The 26646-nt window shown below is 33.5% G+C and overlaps 1 protein-coding gene across 1 annotated transcript in view; it reads right to left on the minus strand.

Moving 5' to 3' along the window:
• LOC111062421 overlaps nt 1–26646 on the minus strand; it is a gene marked incomplete in the record, with an annotated part of 59637 nt that overhangs the window by 28519 nt on the left and 4472 nt on the right. Inside the window, 7 exon segments of the mRNA XM_039429460.1 lie at nt 1248–1739; nt 6343–6450; nt 10129–10210; nt 11741–12071; nt 17789–18065; nt 20323–20574; nt 21404–21639. Of these exon segments, the coding sequence (XP_039285394.1) occupies nt 1248–1739; nt 6343–6450; nt 10129–10210; nt 11741–12071; nt 17789–18065; nt 20323–20574; nt 21404–21639 (1778 nt within the window).

The following is a 26646-nucleotide window of genomic DNA, read 5'->3' on the forward strand; positions in this document are numbered from 1 at the left end:
AAGCACTGTTCCCCATAGACCTGTTTCAACTTTTCAAAAGTCACACTCGCGGATTCACCAAGTTTAGCACAAAACTTTATTGCACAACGTTGCTCTAAATTCCGATTCTCCATTTCTGTGACGCACAATGAAAACACAACTTTACTAATGGCGCTGTCAAAACTAATGTGTTAACTGTACGGAGTTGTAACTCGGACTGAGGAAGTGGAAGGGATAAACAAACTGGTTTAGTGTCGGCCGGTAGACACAACGTTGCCAGATCTTCCTCAGTGTTACCAATCTCATTACTTTTCTCAGCCACCTCGTAGATAGATGTACACAATTGTAAGTAAATATATCACGTTTAACAGCATCGCAAATTGATATAGTAATTGAAAAATACAGTAATATTGATAATAAATTATTATTATTCAGGTACTAGTACCTGAATAGTTAGTTCTACCATAAGAATGATTAAAATCACTCAGTAGTAAAACTAGTGGATGGTTATCTAATCTCTAATGTGAAAACTGTATCTGGATTTATGACACAAGTTAACGTCAAGATGCAAGTGGAAAAAGTGAAAACTTTGGAAGTTTTCCGATTCTTTGGTTTAGTAGTTTCTTACAATTTATATACAAACTTTTTCTTCAATAGAATTTCCAACTACTTTTATTTATTGATAAAATCATCAATGAAAAAATATTAAAACAAAAGTAACTCGCATTAATGTTAATTACTTACACCTCTTACAGGAAATGAATTGCTATAAGTCTCAATTTAGACTGTAAAAACTATCGTATTCAAGTTTTAATTCTTGATGTATTTAAATCCTAATTGCAAACAAAAATTCGTTAATCAAGTTAATAAGTAATAACATTCAATGCTTTTCGACTATTAATGTGTTTGTTCATGTGATTGAGTGAGACTCGAATTTATTCGAGAATAGAACAACTGTTTAAGTTTATGACGTGACGAAGTTTGGACAGTAATAGCCTTCTAGTAGTTTTGAAACTTTCATTTTTCCTTATGGAAATGAAAGTAATTACTTAAATATATTTCACAAACATCTACATAAAATACACGCAAACATCCTTATACTGGATAAGAATATCATTATCAACTTTATAGCATACTGATACAACAATAGAACTTCTTGTATTCGAGGCAAAATCAACTTCTGTCCTAACTACCACTTCACTGTGAAAAAGAAATGAAAATTAATAAGAAGGTGAGGAGGATGCAAAAGAAAAATGAGCATAACTTACTTCTGCGACTTGAAGTTATCGTTTCTAGATGAATCGGAGCCTCTAGCTCTCCATGACGATTCGCCGTCGTTGGAATCACCGCCATCTCTTGACCGCCAAGAGCCGCCGCCTCCGCCCTTCGACTGGAATCCACCGCCTCCGCTTCTTTTGTCGCCGCCAACACTCGTCTCATTATCCCTTCTCCTCCAGCTGCCGCCTCCACGATCGTCATCACCTCTGAACGACGACTTTTTGCCGTAGTCGTCTTCATCCCTGTTCCTCCAACCAGCTCCTGATCCGGAGTCATCTCTATCCTTCTTCTGTCGCCAATTCTCACCTCCTCCCCCTCCACTGCGATCTCCGAAATCATCATCCCTCTGCTTATCGAATCTCCCTCCTCCTCCTCTCTGATTGCTGTAGTCGTCTTCCTGATTGGCGCGTCTGTTGAACTTTTGATTGTCGGAGTTGAAGGATCGACTCTTACCAGAATCGAAATCGTCTCGATCGTTGAAACTGTGGAATCAAGGCAAAATTAGTAAGATTACTTTGAACACAAAAAACTCAAAGGAATTGAATACATAGATTTTATTATTGAATACATCTGACAGATGTACCTCTCCAGATGTCTGCTCTCCATACTTCTTATAGTAGGCCTATGTGAGATCTGTATCGCAAGTAGTTTATCATAATTATTAACAATTATTTTCTTGTAATTCAATCTATCAGGTCTCCTCCTTAACATGAAAAATTGTTGAACACTCAATTCTGCTGATTTTTGGTCTGCACAAAATATCAAATAATGTAATTATCGAATTCACTTTGGAAGAATCTTTCATAGGAAAATTAGATCTTCTTTATTAACAAATAAGCTGTCATTAAGCATTGGAACACAATTTTAAACGAATAGAGTCAAATAGCATTTAAATGACGTTTGAAATTATCAAGGGATTTGCTGCTCACACACTACCAATATACTACTTATACAACTGATGTTGTCCTTTATGACAATTATTTCATGTTCTGATTGTTATTTTAGAAAAATCATAAGGATAAGACGAAATTTTTTATTAAAACATTGGATGTGATATCTCATCTGTAAATCAACAGCATATAATCAATATCAACCATAGAATCCACGACAAGGCTTCAAATGTATAAAATTGTATTAAATATTTATAAATCGGTTGAAATGACATAAGATTGAAATGAGATTCACATTATAAAGTCAGTAGAAATGATAGGACGACACAGTTGCCAATTTACTTTTTCTTCCGTCCTCTATAGATACTACTGAGTGCGCCGACAAACGGCTGAAGTAGGCACTGAACTGTTTGTGTTCTAATACAATATATACTCATTATAAATAACTTGGTAATTAACTTGACTTAGTTTCTTTTATTTCATAAAAGATTCAACATGGCAGAACTCTTGCTCCTCAAGAGGTTGAGCATGGACAGGGAAATGATATAAAGAATCCAGTACTACACGATCAGGTAGGATAGTTAAAAACCAAAGTATTTTGGTTTATCTTTTGTAACCTTGTTCATGTTTCTACTTAATTTTCAGGTATGAGTAATCTTTTGTAACCATCAATATTTGTTCGTTCTGTACGTTTTTATATTATTATTTCTGTATGTTTCTCTATTATTATTATTATATTTATTCTGGAGGCTTGGGAGCTTGATTGCCATACTGCACTGCTAGGGTAGGGAAATCTTGAAGGACGCCAGATTAAGTATGAAGATTTAGTTGAAAATGCAGACTTACAGTGGATTGCCACAAATATAGTACCAGAGAACATGTCAGGCATGGTGAATATATAATTCACTCGAGTTCTAATTGGAATATTCTCACTCAGCCCGGCCTAACGAGTATGAATAGTCCCATTAGAACTTATAGTAATAATACTAGCGGACACGTTCACTGTTGGCAGTCCAGCTTTACTCTTAATGTTACATGACGATGCAGAGGCGGTTGATAGGAACGACCTTGGTACTCGGTAGTATACTGGTGTACGTCCCCAAACTGGGGGGGGGGGTAACAATTGTAAAAGGAAGAAGAAAGTCATCGAGGAAACCCTAAGGGCCGGTTTCCGAGCTCGGGATTTAGCTAAGTTCTAGACTTTAAACAGCTGGATTCAGAAAATTGGCTTTCCGAAACGGGGCATAGTCGTAGTTCACATAAATTTCGAAAAACTAGAAAATAGAACACAAAATAAAATAAAGAGAAAATATTGAAAAGTTTCAGCTATTTTGAATTATTTAGGAATAATTTTATCAAGGAAAAACGCTTCCAATTTACTTTTTGTATAGTTGAGAAGTTGATATTGTGGTAATTATTCATATTGAATGAAAAAGACTAAGAAATTGTCAAAAAAAACCACTGATTTATTGATAATTAGAAAGACCGGTTTCGGTTATTACACCATTGTCAATATCTGATAAGCTGGTAAGTTTCCAATTTATTATAGAAATGAAAAAATATTGTTTATCATAAAATAAAAACTACTACTACGCCCCGTTTCGGAAAGCCAATTTTCTGACTCCAGCTGTTTGAAGTCTACAACTTAACTAAATTCCGAGCTCGGAAACCGGCCCTAAAGTTGTCTTCACACCTAGCGTAGCGTAGCTAAAAATACGTTTTCGGAAGTGGTAGCCGTTCTATCTGTCAATGTTAAGGCTGTGCAAAGGCTAAAAATAAACTTACTACTGGTGATATTTTTCAAAGTTTTTCAATTTGTATATCATGAAGCTATCAAAATTAAAAAGGTTTCTCAGGAAAACATTTTTTTCCGTTCATTACTTTTTGAGATATGAGCGCCTAAAGTTTGAATTTTTGGGACAGAACATTTCAAGTTCGGTAAGAGATAAATTCATGAGATTCAGAGGATAGAGATTCTTAATGGTATTGTTGATTTAATAAAACAAAAAATTTCTAAAAATATCAATTTTTGAGAAAGTTATTCAATTTACTAAAAATGACCAAAAACAGCTTTTAGTTGAGTTATTTTTTGAAATTGAATAACTTTCTCAAAAATCAATACTTCAGAAAATTTTTGTTTTACTAGATCAACAATACCATGGATCTATCCTGTAAATCTCATGGATTTATCTCTTACCGAACTTGAAATGTTCTGTCCCAAAAATTCAAACTTTTTATATCTCAAATTCAGGCGCTTATATCTCAAAAAGTAATGATCGGAAAAAAATGATTTTCTGAGAAACCTTTTTAATTTTGATAGCTTCATGATATACAAATCAAAAAACTTTGAAAAATATCACCAGTAGAAAGTTTATTTTTAGCCTTTGCACAGCCTTAAATCCACGCCAAGCTGGTGTGAAATGGACATATTGATTAATATTAAGAGATACGGTACATCGGCAATGCCTACTGAAGGCCAATTGTAGGAACCCTCAAGTCGGTGGATCAAAGGATATGTGAGAATGTGTGTATGAGTACTTGTGTACTGTTACTGTATTGTTATAGTCAAGGGATTAGCTGATTATACACACTGCGAGATATAGCCTACTGTTTTTCAAATCATCCCTGTATGTATAATATAATAAAAGAAACAACTGGCTTATACACAACGGGATACGGATAGGAAATTCACGAGTGGCGCAAAATAACGTCTCAACTACTCAAGTGATTAACTTGAAATTTTGCGTATAGTTTCCTTATTTTCCGAGGATGGTTATAGACCTATTTTGAATTCAAGATTTCAGTAGGTATAGTTTTCAGTTTGTCAAGTTTTTATTAGACTCTTTTTTTAAACCCTTGCGGGTTACATGCTAGTCTGATATAAGATTAATACTGGATTCTAGTAAATAATTATCAATCTGTATGCCAAATATATCAAATTCACCAAGAAAAAATATGTTCATGATTAAATAAAGAAATGGATCTATCTGCTTTATCTCAATAAACACAAGGATAGCAAACCAATATTAATAAGATTTTGTCTTTATAACATTAATCTCACGATAGAGAGAATATGAAGACTATCAAAGAACGCAAACCTTTTAAAATAATAATGAAAAATAATATAATAACGATTATGTGGCATTTAGTAATTATCCATAATTCCTGTTAAATTGAGTGCTCAATCTCAAATTGTGTTTCATAGTGCAATATTGGCTAAGTAGCGATAAGTTATTCTTATTGTTAGCTAAAACAATTTCTGTTAAATAGATGACTAATGAATCAACTATAAATTATAGTTTTTTACTGTTACAAAGCTTTAGTACACATCAAAGGTTAGGACATCAGAAAAAATATAAAATTCGTAACGAAAGGCAAAGAACGTCAATAGCGTATTGAAATTTGAAATTCATGCTACTAAATTACCAAAACTTACAGATAATTCTAAAATCATGAGCTTCTAGAATTTTTACGTAAGATGATTTCTCTTACATGGTGCTAATATCTCAAAGTGATGACTAAAATGAAGGATTTGGAATGAAAATTTGTACAGGCAAAAAAAGTCAAGTCAAAGGGAACTTCATAAGCCTCTACACATATAAATGAAATATAGAAATATTATAGAAGTATACATTTATGAAATATTGCTAATAAAGAACATGGGCTACACATACATTGATTTTCATTGCGTTCTGGGAATTGAAAAAATATATTCCTGGATAGAAAATAAAAACCAAAGGTTTGTTGAGAACGCTTTTACTTAATAATGTAAGAAAATCATGCTGATTGAGGTAGAATACAGTTCTTAAAATACTATTTTCATCTCATTGAAAGCGTTGGATTGGAAAACAGAAAAAAAAATTAAAATACCCTACTGCACTTCCATTTTGACATTCAATCCAAGATTATACAGAACAAACTTCTACAGTAACTAAAACATCGATATTACAAAAAGGATATTCAATAGTGCACAATTAAATAAAACTGAATTCAGCATTTATAAAAACTAGTGATACATTTTTTATGCCATGCTATTAAATAATTTTAGGGATAAGTTTTGTCAGAGGAGAGAAATGTCAAAACATGTTAAATGGAACGGGATATAACTAGATAGCATTGAAATGAAACAGATTGGGGTTCATGCCAAGCTCTGCTCTGAGGTTTAGTGCAGTGCGCTATGTCACATCGATTTTACCGTATTTTTTTCAACGAGCCTTTGTTGTGATTTTTATCATTGTACGTTGGTTTCGATTGAGACTTTGATTCAGTTCCACTTTTTGGTGTGGAATGGCCGGGCAAAATCCTGACAAAAAACTCAAGTACAAATTTCCAGAAACAACAGGATTTACATTATCGTAGAATAGTACTGTAATAATCATACAAAAGACCTTCCCATAGACAATTCTTAAAATTGGTTGAGAATAGACAATAGGCGAATGCACACAATCTGGACATGAATAATCAAGTTCTTAAAATCATGATATTCATAAACCTTACACAATATGAAATATTTTAAAAATTAATTATTTTACATGAGAAATCATTTTTCAATCACAATTTTAGTTTACTGAACTTGTAAATGGAAATCGCTGAATTAGAGGTTTGGTTAAACCTCTATGATTGGTAATGATGGTATGATGATTGGTAAGTCCAATCATCAACTTCAAGTAATGATAATTGTAGTCATTTTCAACAATGCAATACCAAAATTAGAAATAATTCGGTGACACCTAGATCCTTCAACATTGCACAATGTTAGGGTGAGACCATATTAGACATTTTTCAGGCGCCAACTCAATCAGCCAATCGGAGAGCTTCCTACCCTGCTGACTCTGAAAACGTTTAATATGGTCTCACCCTAACATTGTAGATAAGATTTAGTTACTAAAAGACGACTCAGGGCGCGCTGCTATAGCCGCGCTGTATAAACGACTATAGTCTCTAATATATTATTTGGGTACATAAGAGAAGTCCAGAACCAATTTCTTCATGCAAAATTACCTTGTGCTAGATTCAGGGTGGCCCAAAAACCTCGTATTTTCGGCTCATTTTCTAGTTTTCAGCTATTTCTACCAAATCTCGTGATCGGACAGAAAAATTTGCTCTAGACTTTTTTCTAGAATACGAAATTCTGTATAAAATGAGATCATTCGGAACTCTATCTCCAATGAGTACTGAGTTATGATTTTTCAAAAATGAGTGAAATTTGAAGAGAGAATCAATTATTTATCTACAATTTGGAATCAATCAAGAGTTTCTATGATGTATCAGACTCGTTTTAGAACATCTTTATCAACAGTGAAATCACGGAAAAAATGTAAAAACTGAAAACGCTATTTTTGAAATCTTCTGTAACTTTCGAATGGTATTGGAATTGAAAGTATCATTTATTGGAGTGGGTAGAGGGAGACAATTTTCACATCCTCACCAGATTTGGAAATTGCATCAGGAGTATTTCAAAAGACATGCAGCTTTGAATATAGATATTGGCCATTTTTTGTGTATTGGAATATGGGCTTAAGTACACTCAACAATAAATTTTCCACTTTTCAACCGAATTTGACTTATGATGCATGATTTTGGACCGCCTTGACGAGCCGAGAAGAATGAAGTGTAGTACGATGAATTCTGAGCATTGTGTCAGAAGTTATGAGTGTTTGAAATTTTGATCCTTGAGGAGTCCTTAAGCGCGCCTCTCCACCAGGAAATACTGAAATGAAGTGCATCTAACGGGTGATTCTCATAGAACATAATCTCATGAACTTATGTCATTGTGCGAAATTTCAATGTGAAGACTATGTAGTTGGTGATGATGGTTGAAGCTGAAAATTAGGTGTTTTTCACAATACAAGGAGCATTGTTGTCAGGTGTACTTGGAAATCTATATGAGATAGAGCGCTCTACCTGATCTCAGATTGTAGAGCACAAAAATACGCCCAGAGGGATTTTGAATTATACATCTAAATGGTAACAATCGGAAGATATTGTTGATCAAAATCTAAAATACATAAAAAATTGATTCTCTCTTCAAATTTCACTCATTTTTGAAAAATCATAACTCAACACTCATTGGAGATAGAGAGTTCCGAATGATCTCATTTTATACAGAATTCCATATTCTAGAAAAAAAAGGCGGGAGCAAATTTTTCTCTCAGATTACGAGATTTGGCAGAAATAGCTGAAAACTGGAAAATGAGCCGAAAATACGAGGTTTTTGGGCCACCCTGAATCTAGCAGAAGGAAATTTTGCATGAAGAAACTGGTTCTGGACTTCTCTTATGTACCCAAATAATATATTAAAAAATCAGAACTACAATATAAATTGCATGCACCAATGTATATAGTGACTGGACTAACAGCCATTAATACAGCGCCGCTAGTCATGGCTTGGAAATTATACCTTTATTATGTTGGTCATTGATAATAGCTATTCTTACCTCTAACAATTTGCATACCGGTATTGAAAGAGTTGATTGGAATTAAGTAACAAAGAAACGCCAAGTCCAATTTGTTGAATAATTAAAATTAACATGCATTATACTGAGAAAGATAATAATTCATTTTGTAACATCCGCAGACAGCCTATAAATGGGTTATATTATGGATTTGTCAGTAATTTGAAACGTTAAGGATACATTCGATCGTTACACTGCATCTCATAATGAGCACGAAATTCGTCATTAGAGTAAGCACACATATTCAACAGTTCTTTCTCAATCTTGACTCTGAATTCATCCCAAGTAAATGCCTTTAGATGTGCTGCCAATCCTATTATATTAAGCGAGCAATTTCTGTATGTATTTATTGGTTATTTATATGGTTATTTGGTTATTTATGTCCAACGGATCTCGAAAACGGCTCTAACGATTTTCACGAAATTTGGAAAGTAATAAGTTTGTGATATAAAAATTTGATTGCACTAGGCTTCATCCCTGGGAAAACTTGCTGGAGAACATTAGAAGGATAATTCATCCTTGGAAAAACAGCTGAAACTTTCGTCGTCTGTGGATAATGGAAGTGAGTGATACGCACTCAGTCTGTGGAAAATCAAAATATATCATCCCCGAAATTCATAAACTGACATAGTAAAATATAAACACGACCTGAAAGATAAAGAAACCTCAAGGGTTTGAAAGGTAAAATAGCTGAACATAACATGGTATATCATTCTAAATTAAAGCATATCAGAATTTTCAAAGTTAATCATTATTTTACAGTTTCAAGTGATTAGTGAGTGTTATTTTGTTATTCAATTTGGTTTGTAAACAATTTAAATTGGAACTTTTCTGTTTTCAAATATTTGGACTGGAAATTTGACCTGAATTCAAGTGTATGGATCATAACCTACTTTTTGGACTAATTATAGTGTATAAATCAAAATTCGGGTAAGGAACAGTTTTGGGCTTTGCATATTAGTCCTTCCCCAATCATTTTAAAGAATTGTGTTTTGTTTATCAATGAATAAATAACGAGCGAAGCTCGGTACCCCGATATTGAGTTATAAGCATCCCATCACACTTCACTCCTCTCTTAAATACACTAGTCCGATGTAAGCCGTCTCTCAAGATTTGTCTGTGTTCTGTTTATGGTATAATGTAATCACTTATCAAATTGTCTCAACAATCGATTACAAAAACACTGAATGATAATTATAAGAAGGATGAAATACTATTAGGATGCAATAATTTAATTACGGAACAATAATTCAATTACGGAACAATAATTTATTGGCATTATTTCGGGTAAATTATTTATGTTGCCCAATGACTTGTGCAAGAATGATAATCAAACCCTAAACCAGTACAACGATAGCAGACTGAATTTGCGACGCTGGCTCGGCAAATATATTGTCTAATACAGTAAATATCACTCTGTCCGAAACTAGGATCAATTCATTCACATCGATATTATTACAGTAAGTATACTGAAAAGAAGAAATTAAATTGATTTCACCAATATTCAACAGTAATTAGATTCTTACCTTCCACTTCCAATACGGCCTTTTGAAGTTCGAAAAGGAGCAGGTTCCTCATAGAGAGATTCTTCTACATTTTCCTTCCATTCTGAAAAATTAAAACATACCTCACTGAATCACTATCTCCTCCACACCACATACGAATTAATTCATTGTATAATATTCTTATAAGAAAGATATACTGCATGGAAACAAAAAAGTCAAGTACATTCCTCATTAGGCTATGTCTGCATGGACCATATCTTTCCATTAACATAGTTTATCCTTCGTATATAAGGAAACAACACTTATAAGAAAACAGAACAAAACATATCCAATAACAGATATAAAAATAGTTTCGATTCAAATGTATTGGCGCAATAATTAGGATGCTTTGAGCCAGCCTATAATGTAACGTTTTATCAGACATTTTCGACTGACAAAAGTGTTCTGTAACAGTTGACCTGCAAGAGCATACAAACTACTGCACACCTGCGTCCGAGGTAACTGACACTACAGTTACTATATAAACACAGTTAAGCCATTGACTGCCACGTTTTTGATTGGCTAACTCGATCACGTGGTACAAATCCGCCATTAAGATTCCAAACAAACTTTAAAATCTTATTGCATTGGTCCTTTCACTTCCAGAGCTTACGCGGACCACTTATTGGGAAACACTGATCTAGATAGATATGCAGAAAGATAAATTTCAATTTTATTGCATTTCCTTATTCAATAACTTTCAATAATCGAATTTTAAAATATATTTTATGGATCAATTTGAATATAACGTGATTAAGTGCTGATTAAAGACGTCTCGACTTCACTGATTGATTCTCCTTAGTTGTGGATACCCATAAGATGGTCAATAGGCGTTGATACCTGAGTATCAATTGCAATACCACGAGCAATGGTTAAGATTTGAAATATCACTAAATATTAATAATAATGGATACTGTATGAGTTAATTGTTTACATGTTCATTGAATTCATCTTGTTGTACTAAAGCAAGAACAATAGGCCTTTCCACATTTTATATTCAATGTTGTATTTATGATAATTTCATCAGACTTATTGGCTGTCAACTAATAAAATAAACTATTTAAATATTATGTAATCCATTGTCATGAGAATTTCATCATATTTATACAAATATATATCAGAACATGATTATTTTTTCAATGGAGCGGAATATATAACAATATCATGACATATTCAATTGTCATGAGAATCTCATCATATTTCTACAAATAGATGTGAGAATTTGATCATTTTTGTCAATGGAGCAGAATATATTACAATATCATGACATATATTCCAAAAGTTTATTGGTAAGTTTTATGAGATTCAGCTTTCAGTCAGGTTACATTACCAACCTTTCATTTTTAATCGCATTTATCCACCATTTAATGTTACAAGTTGCAAAACTATATTGGGAGTTTTGAAAAAAAATTGAAATAAATTATATCAGAGTTGGTAATTGCGAAAATATTCATTAATAAGTAAGAGAGATAGATTTGTACTTAAAATCCCATATAAGCTCCATTATAAAATTCAAATATTTGGTATGTTAATGGGGCGGTGGCCAAACCGTGTTTGATATGTGTTTGACAGCTGGTTGCAATGGGTTACTAACCATCAGCTGAGGCATGCACAGCTGCTGGTTGAGGCACAGCGGTGACGGAGACTGCCTCCGGTTGAGAAAAGCCAGCAAGCCGAGTCGACTGCAAAAAGGAAGATATTTTGGCGTTGTTGTCGTCGAAAAACTCGACAGCGAGCACATCGTCAATGAGAATGCCGTAGACTTTCATGGACATGGCCTTCTCTGTGATGAGGTTGTAGAGGGCCACGTCAAGTGCTTCGTCGGGCTCGCTTGTCTCGTAGCCGGCCAGACAGCACTCGATTGCCTGCGCATCCACCTCGCCCACAAGGTCCGGGCTGATGTAGCGCAGCTTACTGATCTCCACCTGATTGCATCGATTCACATTAAAGGCATTCATAGCTGAGAAACGGCAACACTGCTGTACTATCCTTTCCACTGACTTCATAACGTGAATCTCACTATACTGGGAAGACAGTTTAAGCTAATAATATTGATGGAGCGTTTATTAGTGTTTTCTATGACTTGTCAACTATGCAAAAAGCCATTAGTTAAATTACATCAGATATTCGCAATCCCACTCTGCAACAGTTTTCATATTGCTGAAGCTATTCATGATTCTTAAATCATTCTTCAATTATGGTATAGTGAGGTCCACGTTATAATAGCAGTGAAGAAAGATGGAAGAACAGGGTTACCAAATCTCTTAGTCCAGGCGCTGGCTTACATTGAGCAAACATGAGAGAGGCAGAGAATTTGACTTCGGATTATTGTTAGGGGGTCTTTAGTGTATATGAAACTGGATGTCGTCACGTCCCAGGGTGGTCGACAGATTGGCGGGAGGGGGGTAAGTTGTAAAAACCGCGCGCTTATGAAATCGCCTGTCCTGCAGTTACTATTCATAGAACAGCTTTGAATTTTTTCTCAATATTATGTACACATAACTGGCTTTCAATGTGGTCCTTTACATTTTTGCGATAAACCGCATAGGTTTTCCGTAAAAAAAAAAAATATCTTGAAAAATCTATTTTTTTATTATGGACTTTTTGTTATTTCTCGAATATTTAAGTCGTTAGCCGACTTAGAGGAAAAGGTTTCCAATAAACGTTATACTTAGGCCGTTTCTTCCTGAATCCAATGATAGTTTGGGGGTTACGATCATAGATGCGGCGGTGGGAGGGGGATAAGTAGCACTGTTACGCTGCGGCGCGGTCCTCCCCCATGATTAATGCGCGTAGTGGCCTGTCTATCGCATCGCTCCTACTAGTCTATGCATTCAAATTATGTATTTCAGGAACGCTATCTTATGTATTTTTGGTCGCTGAACACGATTTTTCAACTCTCAAGCCTCAATAATTGATAATTCTCATCATAATATACAAATGATGGTCAAAGGAATGATGGCAAGGAAACTAAGAAATGACTGTTTGAAATAAACGTGACTTGGGTTTCAAGAAATATATTAAGATAGAATAATGGTAATATTTATGTGTTAATGTATTGAATTTATTGTGATGCGCTGCAGGCTAAATTATTAATTACACACTGGCCACGCTTACTTGATATAATGGTCAGTTAATTTCCAAAAAAAGTTTGTGGAATTTCTTAGTTCTTTATGGTGGAAATGGATTTCATCATTCATTCAGGCGGGAAAATCAACATAAAATGCAATTCTTCACTTAACCGGAATTATAAGCAGTAATTTCAATGATAATAAAAAAACAATATCATTTGTTTTTGGATCTTGCAAAAGCATTCGATACCATACCACACATAATATTGTTAAAAAAATTAGAAAATTGTGGTGTTACGAGGTGCAGCAAAAAAACTTTTTGCTTCATACCTCGCGAACAGGAAGCAGATCCTCGCCCTTAACAAAAAACTGACAGTAGACACACCTCAGAATTTGGTCTTTCACAAGGAACGGTACTTTCACCTCTATTATTCTTGATTTATGTGAATGTGAGCTAAATATACCAAATTGCAATATAGTATCATTTGCAGATGATACAGCATTAATTTTCACAGGGGAATCATGGAACGAAGCTTATGATAATGCAAATAGAAGGCTGTCAATCACGAACTACTGGTTACAAACTCACATTCTCACTTTGAATGTAGACAAAACAAAATTTATTGCATTCTCACCAAATAATAGCGGAAACCTGCCAATAGATTACAGCTAAAAATGCATAACCATAATGAAGTCTCTGTGGACTGCTCTTGCAAAGTTATAGAAAAAGTTGAAAAAATTAAATACTTAGGTATAATTAGGCCTATAGATCAAAACTTGAAATGGAATGCACATATACTTCACCTTTGCTCAAAATTAAAATATCTGACTTTAATTTTCTACAAAATCAATAAAATTAAACATCCAAGTATTATTAGAAACATTTATTTTGCTTATGCACACTCTTTATTTCAATATAGCATTGAGGCATGTGGGGCAGCTCAGGATACTCACTTCAATAAACTTTTTGTTCTACAGAAACATATTATCAGAGCAGCTCTGGGAAGACCGAGAATGTACCCTAGTAGACTACTATTTAAAGAAATTGATTTACCAACATTGAGACAAACATACGTAACTAGCACAATTATGTACATTAATAAAAACAAAGACAATTCACTACTCGTAATACACCATATCTAATACGTCCAAATGCTTTCAATACCTACAATAACATATTCACTAGACTTACATCTTGCAAACACTAATTGTCCTTCTATTGCCATAGAATAAACAATTGTCTACCTTAAAAATTTATTTTAAATAGAATTACCAAGTGTTTAATTTATGAAATAAGAGAGTGGGTATGTAGGAAAGTTTACTTCGGACTTGAGATTTCAGAAAATTAATTGACTTTTTGTTCTAGTGCTTACATTGTTATATTGTACATACATTTATATTCTAGTGTTTATATTGCATATTGTTTCTTCTGGTACTAATTAAATTGTCTAAGACATCCATCCTAATTACCTTTAACATTTTTGAACTCTCTTCCAGAGCTCAAGCATTAGCTTTTCTGGGAGAGCCCATTATTTCAATATTAAAATAAAAGAAAACATTAGTTGAATATGTTTTTAAATTAGTTTGGATTATAATTAGTTATAACATTATAAGAATGTTTTTGTTTCACTTGTTTGTAAAAAAATGGCAATAAGTTGATTTTGATTTTTGATTCATTATCATGATAATTATGTTTAGTATGAAAATGTTAATCTTTCATGAATCTTGTCGTGAACTTTCGAGAAATTATATCCAATATAGATAACAGATAATTATATCCAATAGATATGTGTCAAATCAAAATGAAATGAAAATTTAAATAATCATTCAAATTATTTCTTTCAAGATATTTTATTTTTTACGGAAAACCTATGCGGTTTATCGCAAAAATGTAAAGTACCACATTGAAAGCCAGTTATGTGTACATAATATTGAGAAAAAATTCAAAGCTGTACTATGAATAGTAACTGCAGGACAGACGATTTTATAAGCGCGCGTTTTTTACAACTTACCCCCCTCCCACCAATCTGTCGACCAACCTGGGACGTGACAACATCCAGTTTCATATACACTAAAGACCCCCTAGCAATAAACCGAAGTCAAATTCTCTGCCTCTCTCATGTATGCTCAATGTAAGCCAGCGCCTGGACTATCTATGTGTCTCTATATTTGACTCCATTTTGACACTGAGTTTACACACACAGCTGTTACTCAATTCATCCCATTACATTTGATCTAATATTAGTTTTCATTTTCTTTGATTAAATAATCAATTTCATGGCAAATAAATTACATTCATCAATAAAATAGTCTTTTTCATAATTTGATTCAAAACTTTGCTTTCATAACCGAGATAAGATTTTTCTTCTCATACAAACCTGAAATCTTGGCGACTAATTCAAAAATTTGTGGTACATCAATCTTAGCTTCAAATCAACAGAAATAAAGTTATACTGTGGGCATTCTATTTAAATTTCTTTTAAAATAATGGCAATAAAATATAAATACAATTTATATAATTTGATAATTTCAATGAAGATAATTCTGAAATAACCTTTCTAAATTATTCATACCGATACCAATAACCTAACCCGGTAGGCTAACTGAAGCATGGACGAAGTCTAGGATGGTCAAAGCTATCAACTTTTAAATTGTCATTTCAGGTATAATTTGTGTTCAACGGTAATATCTAAAAAATTACATTTATTCAAATATACATTTTTAAATCGATTATACGACTTGTGTACTGAAGTATTTCGGCAGAATAAAGAAAAAAAATGGCGGCTGAGGATTTTTTGTCTACATCTGTGCAGTCACTGTCAAAAGAAAAAATGAAATATTTCTGGCATATTGACAACATTGCAAAAGCTAAAGAGAGATAGCGCTATCAGCTGTGTTGCATTATAGACAAGGATAGCAACCGTATTGTCAATCAAATACTGCCACTATAACGTGGACTTCACTATAGTATGGAGATATTGAACATTTTTTGATATATTCGCTCGTTTAGGCGCGTTTGCACAGTCAAAGCTGAATTTAATCAGCTGGTGGTTAAACTAGAAATAAACCAAATTTATAAATAACAAGACTTGATATGGATTTATTCCAGTTTAAAATGAAATTATGTTTAAATTGAAACTGTGCAAACGGCACACACTCTGCAATATTGTTGGAGAAAAGCCATTCATTATTTATTCTATATACTGTATTGTTATCTTACTGTTCATGTAATATCTTCTTACTTAGTCAATAAGTGTATTAAAAGCCATAAGGCACTATTTATATACTATTTTAACAGTTTTGTATAGCCAAATATGCTTTCGCAAAGTAATCTGATTGGTTCGGCTGTTAGTTGCTGGGCAATCAAAACCAGCTTCTTATTGAAAGTAGTGTTTCAACTACTGATTTTTTACTTTCCTTGCCCTATTACCATAGGTAAGGAAAGTATTGCTTTCCGAAAAAAATTAAGGTATCACAATTACTAAATTTCTATACGTTTCAAGGTCCCCTGAGTCCAAAAAAGTGGTTTTTGGGTATTGGTTTGTATGTGTGTGTGTGTGTGTGTGTGTGTGTGTGTGTGTGTGTGTGTGTGTGTGTGTGTATGAGTGTATGTGCGTCTGTGTACACGATATCTCATCTCCCAATTAACGGAATGACTTGAAATTTGGAACTCAAGGTCCTTACAATATAAGGATCCGACACGAACAATTTCGATCTGATGCAATTCAAGATGGCGGATAAAATTGTGAAAATGTTGTCAAAACAGGGTTTTCCGCGATTTTCTCGAAAACGGCTCCAACGATTTTGATCAAATTTATACCTAAAATAGTCATTGATAAGCTCTATCAACTGCCACAAGTCCATATCTGTAAAAATTTCAGGAGCTCCGCCCCATCTATGCAAAGTTTGATTTTAGATTCTTATTATCAGGCTTTAGATACAATTTAAACAAAAATTCCAAGTGGAAAAGATTGATCATGAAAATCTCTTCAATTAATGTACAGTAACATTTTCACCTAAAATTGAAAATAAGCTCGAATTAAATCATTCACTATGAAGAGATAGCAAACTTCGTGTGTCTCCAGTCTTATTGTCCTGTCACCAGCTGTCTTGGATCTTTGAATAGTAGACTTGAGATGTGCGGGAACACTAGCGTCAGGTGATAAATTTTCATAACGGCAAGGAAAGTTGTGTGAGTGCGCCACACCAGATTTTTTATTTTTAGTTTCAAAATTTTCAAATAATTCAATGTTTTCAAGTTTGGAGTTATTGTTGAGTGCGATTTTTATCATTTTCGGTTCTTAATCCGTTCAAATCTTAAATTTTGATTGTATATTTCTGGACTCGAAATTTGATCCGAATTGTTGAAGTGAAGCAACATAACCTACTTTTTGGACATACTTCTATTAAAATTCAGAAAGGGAACAGTGTTTGTGCTAGGCCTGTTGATCCTTTTCTAATCATGTAAATGATTTGTTTATTATGGAATGTAAACTAAATAAATAAAATAGTCTGTTACACATAGCTAACAACGAAAAACATTTTGAATATTTGAAATTCTTTTACTTTACCGAATCAATGTTTCCATAGTCGACGAACAAGACTTTTGCTTCGTTCTGGTCGACTGACAGAATCTTTGCGCGGTACCATTGATCGTCACAATAATAGGCACAAACAGGCATTCCAGGTTTCAGTTGACTGGGCTTGTAAAAAGTCAGCGAACGGTCATTGCAGTGTTCAGCAATTTTTGACATCAAATTTGTCAATGTGTCCTGCTCATCCAAAAGTTGGACGAAGATCTTTGTCACTGTCTCAACGTGCGACACAAAAACTCGAACTGTCGTGCCCCTGAAATCAATGAAATAAGTTCTAGTCTCCAATGTCGATTATGGGGGAAAAATGTTAAAAGCAGCAATTTTCACACATTGCCATACTCATCTATTATAAAATCACATTGTCTATGTACATATTGAATACATCAAGATCTGTCAATCTGAAGATCAAGAATTATGTCAAGCAATGATCAAATGTTTAATCTTCGTATAAATTTTTGCTAGAAATACAAAAAATTCAATTCAGTTATATAGTATCCTATAACTTTCCAAGAGTGAAATTGGACACCTACATTATGGTGAGATCAGTCTTATTTCTCAACAAAATATTATTATATTTTTAATATATATATATAATTATATATATATAATATATTATTTTATCAATATTATTATATTTCCTGTTTCTAGATATTATACTTATTTCTAGATACTTAATAATATAATGGTACTCTTGAAAAAACAATGGATTGGGAAGCCCGAGTCATGGAAACCATACACTGAAAAATAATATTGTCTCATGTATGAGGAAAAAACAATAAGATTTTCAAACAATATGATTTTCTACTTAGTAGATTGAAATTGGTTTCATCACAGTTTATTGTTGGAAAGTTGAATGAAAAATCGTGATCAACTATGATGAACCAAGTAAGAAATTTCAGAATTTGAGTTTGCGTGCGGTATTTCATTTGTTGAATATCAAAGCTCGAGTACGCTCTCCATCATGACTTCCAACAAAAAAGACATTCACATGAATGGCTTCGAACGAAAAACAGCCGTTTTACTTCTAACATAGAATTAACAATCAATAATAATTAAACCACTGAAAATTACCAATTATAATGATACGAAAATAATTCAACCTTAAATAGAACAGCAAAGAAAAACTAAACAACAAAAAATCAAAAATACAAAAACCCGACTTCAAAAAATTTTGTTCGAAGCCTTTCGCTGATTACACAACATATATTACGAGCATGTTTTTTTCACAGATGTTCAGCACACTTGTCCTGTCGTTATTGGCCACCCTTAGGATGGTCCCACATTGGAAGCGTAATTTCTCCTCACTTGGTCTGGACATTTACTTCCAATTTTTCATCCCTAAGGCTAGGCGCACACCAGTTCAAGACATAACAACTTAAGACAAGGCAAGACCAGGCAACTTCAGGCATATTGAAGCAACACACACCAATCAGTCATATTAGTCATGTCGAACCATCAAATTGTTGCCGATGCGCTTATGACTTGGGAGTGCATTTGCTTGCAAGAAAGAGCAAATGGAAAATACTCGATCCATCCATATAATAGGAAACCGGAAGAAGAAAACATATTGGAGAATTTATTCTAGAGCTGAAAAGTGATGAAGAAAAGTTTCAAGATTACACACGATAAACATTGGAATCATTCAACTATCTGCTGAAACTTTTACAAAATAGATTGTGAAAAGGACACACATTTTATGAGAAGCTTATTATTATTGAATTATTATACACCAATACTTTCGACCATATTCCTATTATGGCGCTCCTTCAGTCTTGGATTGTAAATCAGTTCTTTTGATTGAACGAGCAACACACATTTTTCATCATCGGCCATCATGAACACTGAATTTACACTAACCACAACTACCGATTGTCTAATGATGACTGAATGGTGCACGCTCTATTCGATTAGACGTGGAGAAAAGACACGTTTAGACATGTCTAAACGCAATGACTAATGTGAGTTGCGTTAGTTTGAGTTGCGTTATAAGCAACAATGTATTGTGACTAAACGTGTCTGTTCATGTCTTGACTAACTGGTGTGCGCCTAGCCTAAGCCTTTGTACTTTCGAGCAAAGCTCGGTACCTCTGATATTAGAAATAATAATAATAATAATAATTATTATTATTATTATTATTAGAGCAAATAATTTGAAAAATTTAATATTAACTTTAATTGAAAGTCGCATATAATTTTAACTGAGATCCACATCATCACCAACCATATTATTGAGTTGGACTGCAAATGATGACTAAAGCACAATATTAGTGTAAGTTTTTTAAAACCATTTAGATTACCCTCAAATTGAAAGGTGAAAGATCTTGGACAGGTTTCAAAAGGGACCCAGAGAAAAAGTCTTGCTCTAGAAACCAAAAAAATTGACTTTATATCAAATCAGTTCCAAGTAAAAGAACAATTTTTTCAAAAATTGTAGCTTATTGAAGAATATGATTTAGAAACTGAGAACCAATATACAGCAATGGATGAGGCATAGATAGTAGCATGGTTACCTTGCAGGAAGTGTCGCCTTTGAATACGCATCTCTCAACATTTCATTGATGATTTCCTTGATATTCCTTCCTTGATAATACAACTCGCAAAATTGCTTTGTTGATGGTTGTTCTTCTGGAGTTGTCACTCTCATCAAGAAAGCTTTATTTTTTACGTAATCTATGAACAAACGGTCGAATTCCGGAGTTATGTTCATCGACTTGATATTCGCGAGAGCAAATCGATGACCCATCACCTTTTCACCCTGGAACCTGAAAATAATCCAATTCATTACATTAAGCAGAGGAGCGACAATGGTATAAGGAAACACCTTCATAATATATATCATTCATATAGAAATAATATATAATTCCATAAAATTAATACAGAAAATACTCAAAACAAAAATATAGCCGGCCTATCATTTGTCTTTGTCCTGCAGTACTGTTCAATAATTGGTTGATGGCGAGGTTGTTGCGATGTCACCTGACGCATGTTCTGTATAGACACTCTTACTCCAGAGTAACATACAAATAACTTCTAACCAAGTTCCATAAGAGTTCATGGTTAGTTTCTATATTCAGTAATTCAGTCATTTCCATCCATGACCGACAAGCGCCGGACAGATTTCGTCAAAAAGTAGAATTATTGTTTATATAAATTGTTTATCAAGATTTTAGGTTATATATAAAAACATTTAAATATAAAATGCTTTTTGTTGCATAAATTTCTATTTTTATTGTTTATAGCGTATAAGTTTAAACTAAACCATAAATTATAAATTATATAAGCACATCGGTTAAGTTTTAATACTAATGATAAGAGATCCCGGAAGTTTTTAAATACCAAAAACTTTTGTCTTGAATGCAATATTACTATAACTTTGAGAGTCATACACTGCACACATATTGCTATCATTTGGTCAATCCACTGTTATATTAGGCTACTATTGGTAAGATGACTTACTTACTCAATCATTCCTTACAACTTTATTCAATGTGTATATTGATGATATTCACACAAAAATCATTGAATTATCACCACGTAAAAAAGAAAATAAGAACTAGTATAAATAAATCACAAAGTTGAAAAATTACTCACTCTTCGGGAAGTTGGAACATTTCTGATAAAGGCAACAATTCGGTGTTACCGAAATCCACATAGAATACTTTACATTTGTCATCTTCCAATCCAACCACCACAGCTCTGTAGAATGTTTTATCTACTGTGAATCTACCCAGACAGAGGAAGCCTGGACTGATATGACCACTCACCGGTGCTAATCGTAAAGAATTCAGACGTTTCATCATATTCAGTAATGTGGTCTCAGCAATAATCTGCAATTTTAATTAAATAATTATTAGTCTTTAAAATTATCAACAGTCTTTGAAGCCAGTTGGAACAATAAATGAATCATTAGCATCAATTGAAAATTTACACGTTATTGGTGGTACAAAATTACAAGTAGGCTAAACATTTTCCAAACTTCAATATGACCAAAGTATCAAATTGTTTGATACTTATCGTAAAATTTGTGTGTAACGTTGACTGATCTATTGCAGTAGACTGCAATTCATGTTTGCTGTCAACTGCGAAATCAACATCCACCAACCGGGTTCATATTCAGCATTTGTAATTACCGGCAATAAAAAGGAAACACAGTATTTAACAAATTATAATGATTTGGGCGACAGTTCCGTATCTGGTGTCTCTATTATCGATATTGAAAATATGACTTACATTATATTAACTTATTATAAGTTAATACCATCTTCTTCATTCATTGCCCACACTTGTAGGATCGATGGCGTCATTTCATGAATAGAAACAAAAACAAAACTAAAAACACTGTTTCATTAAGATGACAGTGATCAAATTCAAATCGAAAATGAATTATCATTTAAGGCCTTGCTCTTAAACTTGATGGCATTTAAGCAAGATAGCATTTGACAGGTCATCATTCAGAAATTTCTGAACATCGTAATCAATTTCTTTGATACATTTTTGGAGAATTATGAGCCCTGAAATAGCGAAAAATTGGATGAAAACCTTTTATTATAACAATTTCACATTTTCAAGAGCGAATTATCTTAAAAACTTTTGGAAGCATCACAATACCCCACTGAACAAAAATTGTAGATTCTATCGAGCTTCATTTTCAAGTTGTAAGTCATGTCGGTTAAACGCATTTTCCCCAAGATCAATTAATGCTCCGTTAATATTGATTGCTCTTATTCATAAGTTTCAATTATCTCATTAATTAGTTATATATTATATTACGATAGTAGATCTACTAGGGAAAGTATTATATAACATTTATTGTCTTTATCCAATAACCAATTTATTATGATCCCAAACGTTTTTAATGAATCAGGATTAAAAAAAAAATTTAGTTAATTTCCACCACATAGATATTGATTTTCAACCCGATATATTAAATTAACTTCATGACGGTTTAATAGTGATTCAACAAAATATAAGTATGAGAAAAAATTTTGATCTATTTCTGACGAAGTTGGAATGCTTACAAAAGAAGCCTCACGTTATCATCATCCTAACAGAAATATGGATTGATGACGATGAATTAGATTTATATTATATTGAAGGTTACTCCAGATATGCGAAATGTAATCGCCAGCATAGAGCTGGAGGAGTTTGTATGTTTATCATTAATGACATCCAGTGTCAGCATATATCCAATAACGATTGTACTGCATTCGACTACGTTCACATTAAGATTAAGATTATTATTTCACACAATAGATCTTTTGATATCATTGGGATGTATCGTTTGCATGAATACAGTGAAAATGTATTTCTTGATGAGTTTCAAAAATTCACGAAGAGCATCGACAATAAAAAAGTTTTGATTAGTGGAGACATGAACATAAATCTGCTAAAGAATGATAGTTTCGTTGATAATTATAAAATTTTGTTAGCAAGCTATGGATTAGAATGTAGAATTTATGAACCCACTAGAATCACCCAAGAAACAGTTTCTATCATAGATCACGCTTTGTTTAGATGTAGCATTAATTTAATAGGTATGACTTGTAAAAACAAGGTTTGTGATTCCCAAATAACTGACCATTGCATGATAATCTCTGATGTTAATTTTGGGCAGCCAGTCTTTAAAAAAACAGTCAGCCACTCATACAAAATAGATTACCGTTCCTTGAATTCAGAACTAGATAAGTGCGATTGGTCCCCGGTATATACAGCATCATTAGCTTTCAGGAGTTTTTTTGATATACTCAAGTTGATGATAGGGAAGCATTCAAAAGATAATATTCACAATAAGAGCAATATTTCTAGAACAAAAAAATTAAGACCATGGATGCACAATAATTTGTTAAAAAAATTTATAGAAAAAAATTCCCTATAGGCTACAGAGAATGCAAAAAATGCCCACACAATGAAGGTTTGAAACTAAAATATAATCACGCTAAGACCTCCTTAAGCTACGAAATAAAAATGTGTAAAGAAGCTTATTACAGAAATAAATTCATAGGTAGTGATGGTAACCCAAGGAAACAGTGGGATGTAGTGAACGATATAATCGGGAAAAAACTAAAAATAGTAACAATAAGATAAGTCTTACAGATAGATACAATTTGAAAGAATCGTCTGATGTTAAAGTAGCTAACATCTTCAATGAGATTTTTTTCTGAAATTGCCAAAGATTTAAGAAATAAAATATGTAGAGATAGAGACAGTATCCTGCAGAATGACTATGCCATTAAAAATAGTTTAACAGATAACTGTAATCTGAACTCTATATTTTCATTTCCTACAAATGTAACTGGAGTATCATCCGTAATAAATTCTCTCAGCAATAGAAAGTCCCCAGGTTTTGATAAAATAACACCAATTCTCATTAAAAACATATCTGAGAAAATATTGAAAATATACTAGTGTATTTAATAAATTTTAGTATGGTATCTGGAGAATTCCCACAGAATTAGCAATAATAATACCATTGCACAAAAAATGAGATAAACTTGACCCCTCCAATTACAGACCAATTGCCTTACTATCAATATTTTTTAAAATCTATGAAAAAATTATAAAGAAGCGTCTAGTTAAATTTCTAAATAAGAATTCATATTTCAGTATTAAACAATATGGATTTAGAAGTAAACTGAATACTGAAGATGCCTTATTGTTTTTTCTGGATAAAATCTATAATGGTCTACATGGAGGATTCATTTGCGCAGTACTCTTCATTGATGTCATGAAGGCTTTTGATACAGTCGATCACAACATACTGTTGTATAGATTGAATAGCGCAGGCATTAGAGGTGCTGCTCTCAAATGGTTTGCTTCCTACCTGGCTAACATTTGGTAGTCAATGTATTTTAAGAATTGTATATCCTACTATAATAGCTTATTTATGTGAAGTCCACTTTGTTTCTTCTAATTTATGTCATTCTAGCAGTATATTTGTAATATTTAGAGACAAGTCGGTCGCATCAAATTACCCATCTACGTAGTTCTTAGCTCTAGTTTTATGATTTATGCATACCACCCCACACAGGCTAGGCCTAGGGGCGTTTTTTGTTTTATTCATTCTTATAAAAGAATCTTATCATTTTGTTACATCATTATTACTGTAGGTACATTTCTATGTTTAGATGATAAGATACAGATTTTCCTGTTATTGTACTAGTTTTTGGATGAATGAAATATTTTTCATTTCATTTCAAAAAAAAAGATAAAATCGTGTAAGCAAAATGGAAAATGATATTTTTAAACCACCCACATTTCATCAGCACAACGCGTAGGAATAGGCCTATGATCTCTATCTTCTCATTTATGTTCACCTCCTAACCGGCAACACCCAAGTTGCAAAGTCAAAATTTGTATGTAAAAATTACACCAAGATTCCTTTATCAATAGTCTATTATTGCAAAACTGGAAAGTTTACACTCAACACTAGAACTGATCAAATTTAAGAGAATTTAATGCTCCATAAGCTCATAATCAACATGGATTTTTTCCATCGATTTTAAAAAGGTTATGAGAACAATACTATACAAAAATTGGAGGAGTGTTTTTTACAAAAAATCTCACGCCTTCAAGAACGGATATCTCGGAAACCATAGAATATATAGAAAAAATTGTACGGTTAATATTGTAGGAGATAATGTAGGCTTTAATTTTGTATAATTAGTCATGTCCATAAGATGCAAAGTTTTCTAGGTATATGCGATAAACTAAAAAATGGTACCTAAGCATTGTGCTAAAATCACCTTTGCACAGGGGGTAGGGGTGGGGACTTTTGTAAAGTATATCTCCTTACTACCCCAAACAAAACTGCGGACTCGAAAATTGTCTTGCAAACTATTTCCTCTAAAAGTATAACCCTTCGTCGTCTGAACTATATAGCATACCCGCGATCTCTGGAGACGCAGCCTGGGGACTTCAAACATTTCTCGATGCCAAGAGTTGTGATGATCAGTCTCGAGTTAACAAATTTTGTTGATTCTTCTTGACGTACATGAGGCAGAGAAGGAGGAAGTGGCTGACTACACTGTTAGAATGCCTAGCCTAACAAAAATAGGCTTTCACGGAGCAAGATGTTTGCTTGCAGTAATGTAATCCTGGCAGCCCGTTTTTGCAGCTTCAGTATGCCCACAACATTGGCTAAATGACCCTACAGGAGATATGGCAATGGAAAAGTGTATGGTACACCATAAACAGATATGACTCCGTCACATATCCCATCAGCTTGAGCAAAAAGAAACAGATTCCGAACAGTCTCTTGGTCACTTGCTGGATGTGGCTGGCCCAGCTGAGCTTTGAATCCAGCATAAAACCCAGCAGCTTCACAGGTTGCTGATCATGAGGCAGACTCCGCGACAAACTGCAGATAATGTTTTGTGTCTTGCTCTCATTAGCTGGAAACGATTTACCAGGAACCATGAGGTTTAAGATCAATGCCAGATAATAGCAACCATGTATTATCACCAAAAAAGAGAGTTGCACCATTGTCATCCAGGTCGTTGATCATCTGGATTGGCCCCAGAACTGAACCCAGATGTACCTCAAAATTCACAGGAAGTGGACGGGAAGCAGCTCCACCCAATGACACCACCCGTGTCCTCCCAAATATGTAAGACTCCCAAGATGTTTAGAGCTGAGTCCAGAACGCCATAATAGTGAAGCTTCTTGATGGTCAACACAATCATACGCTCTGCTCAATTCACACAAATTAAGTGCCAGGGACTCACCATGCTCGAACACTGAACCAATTCTCTCTGCCACTCGATTCACTGCATCAAGAGTTTACCTCCCTCTACGAAAACTAAACTGCATACTTGAGAAAGGTTGTTTCTCTAGAA

Source organism: Nilaparvata lugens, chromosome 5 (genome assembly GCF_014356525.2).
Source record: "Nilaparvata lugens isolate BPH chromosome 5, ASM1435652v1, whole genome shotgun sequence".
Classification (NCBI taxonomy): domain Eukaryota; kingdom Metazoa; phylum Arthropoda; class Insecta; order Hemiptera; family Delphacidae; genus Nilaparvata; species Nilaparvata lugens.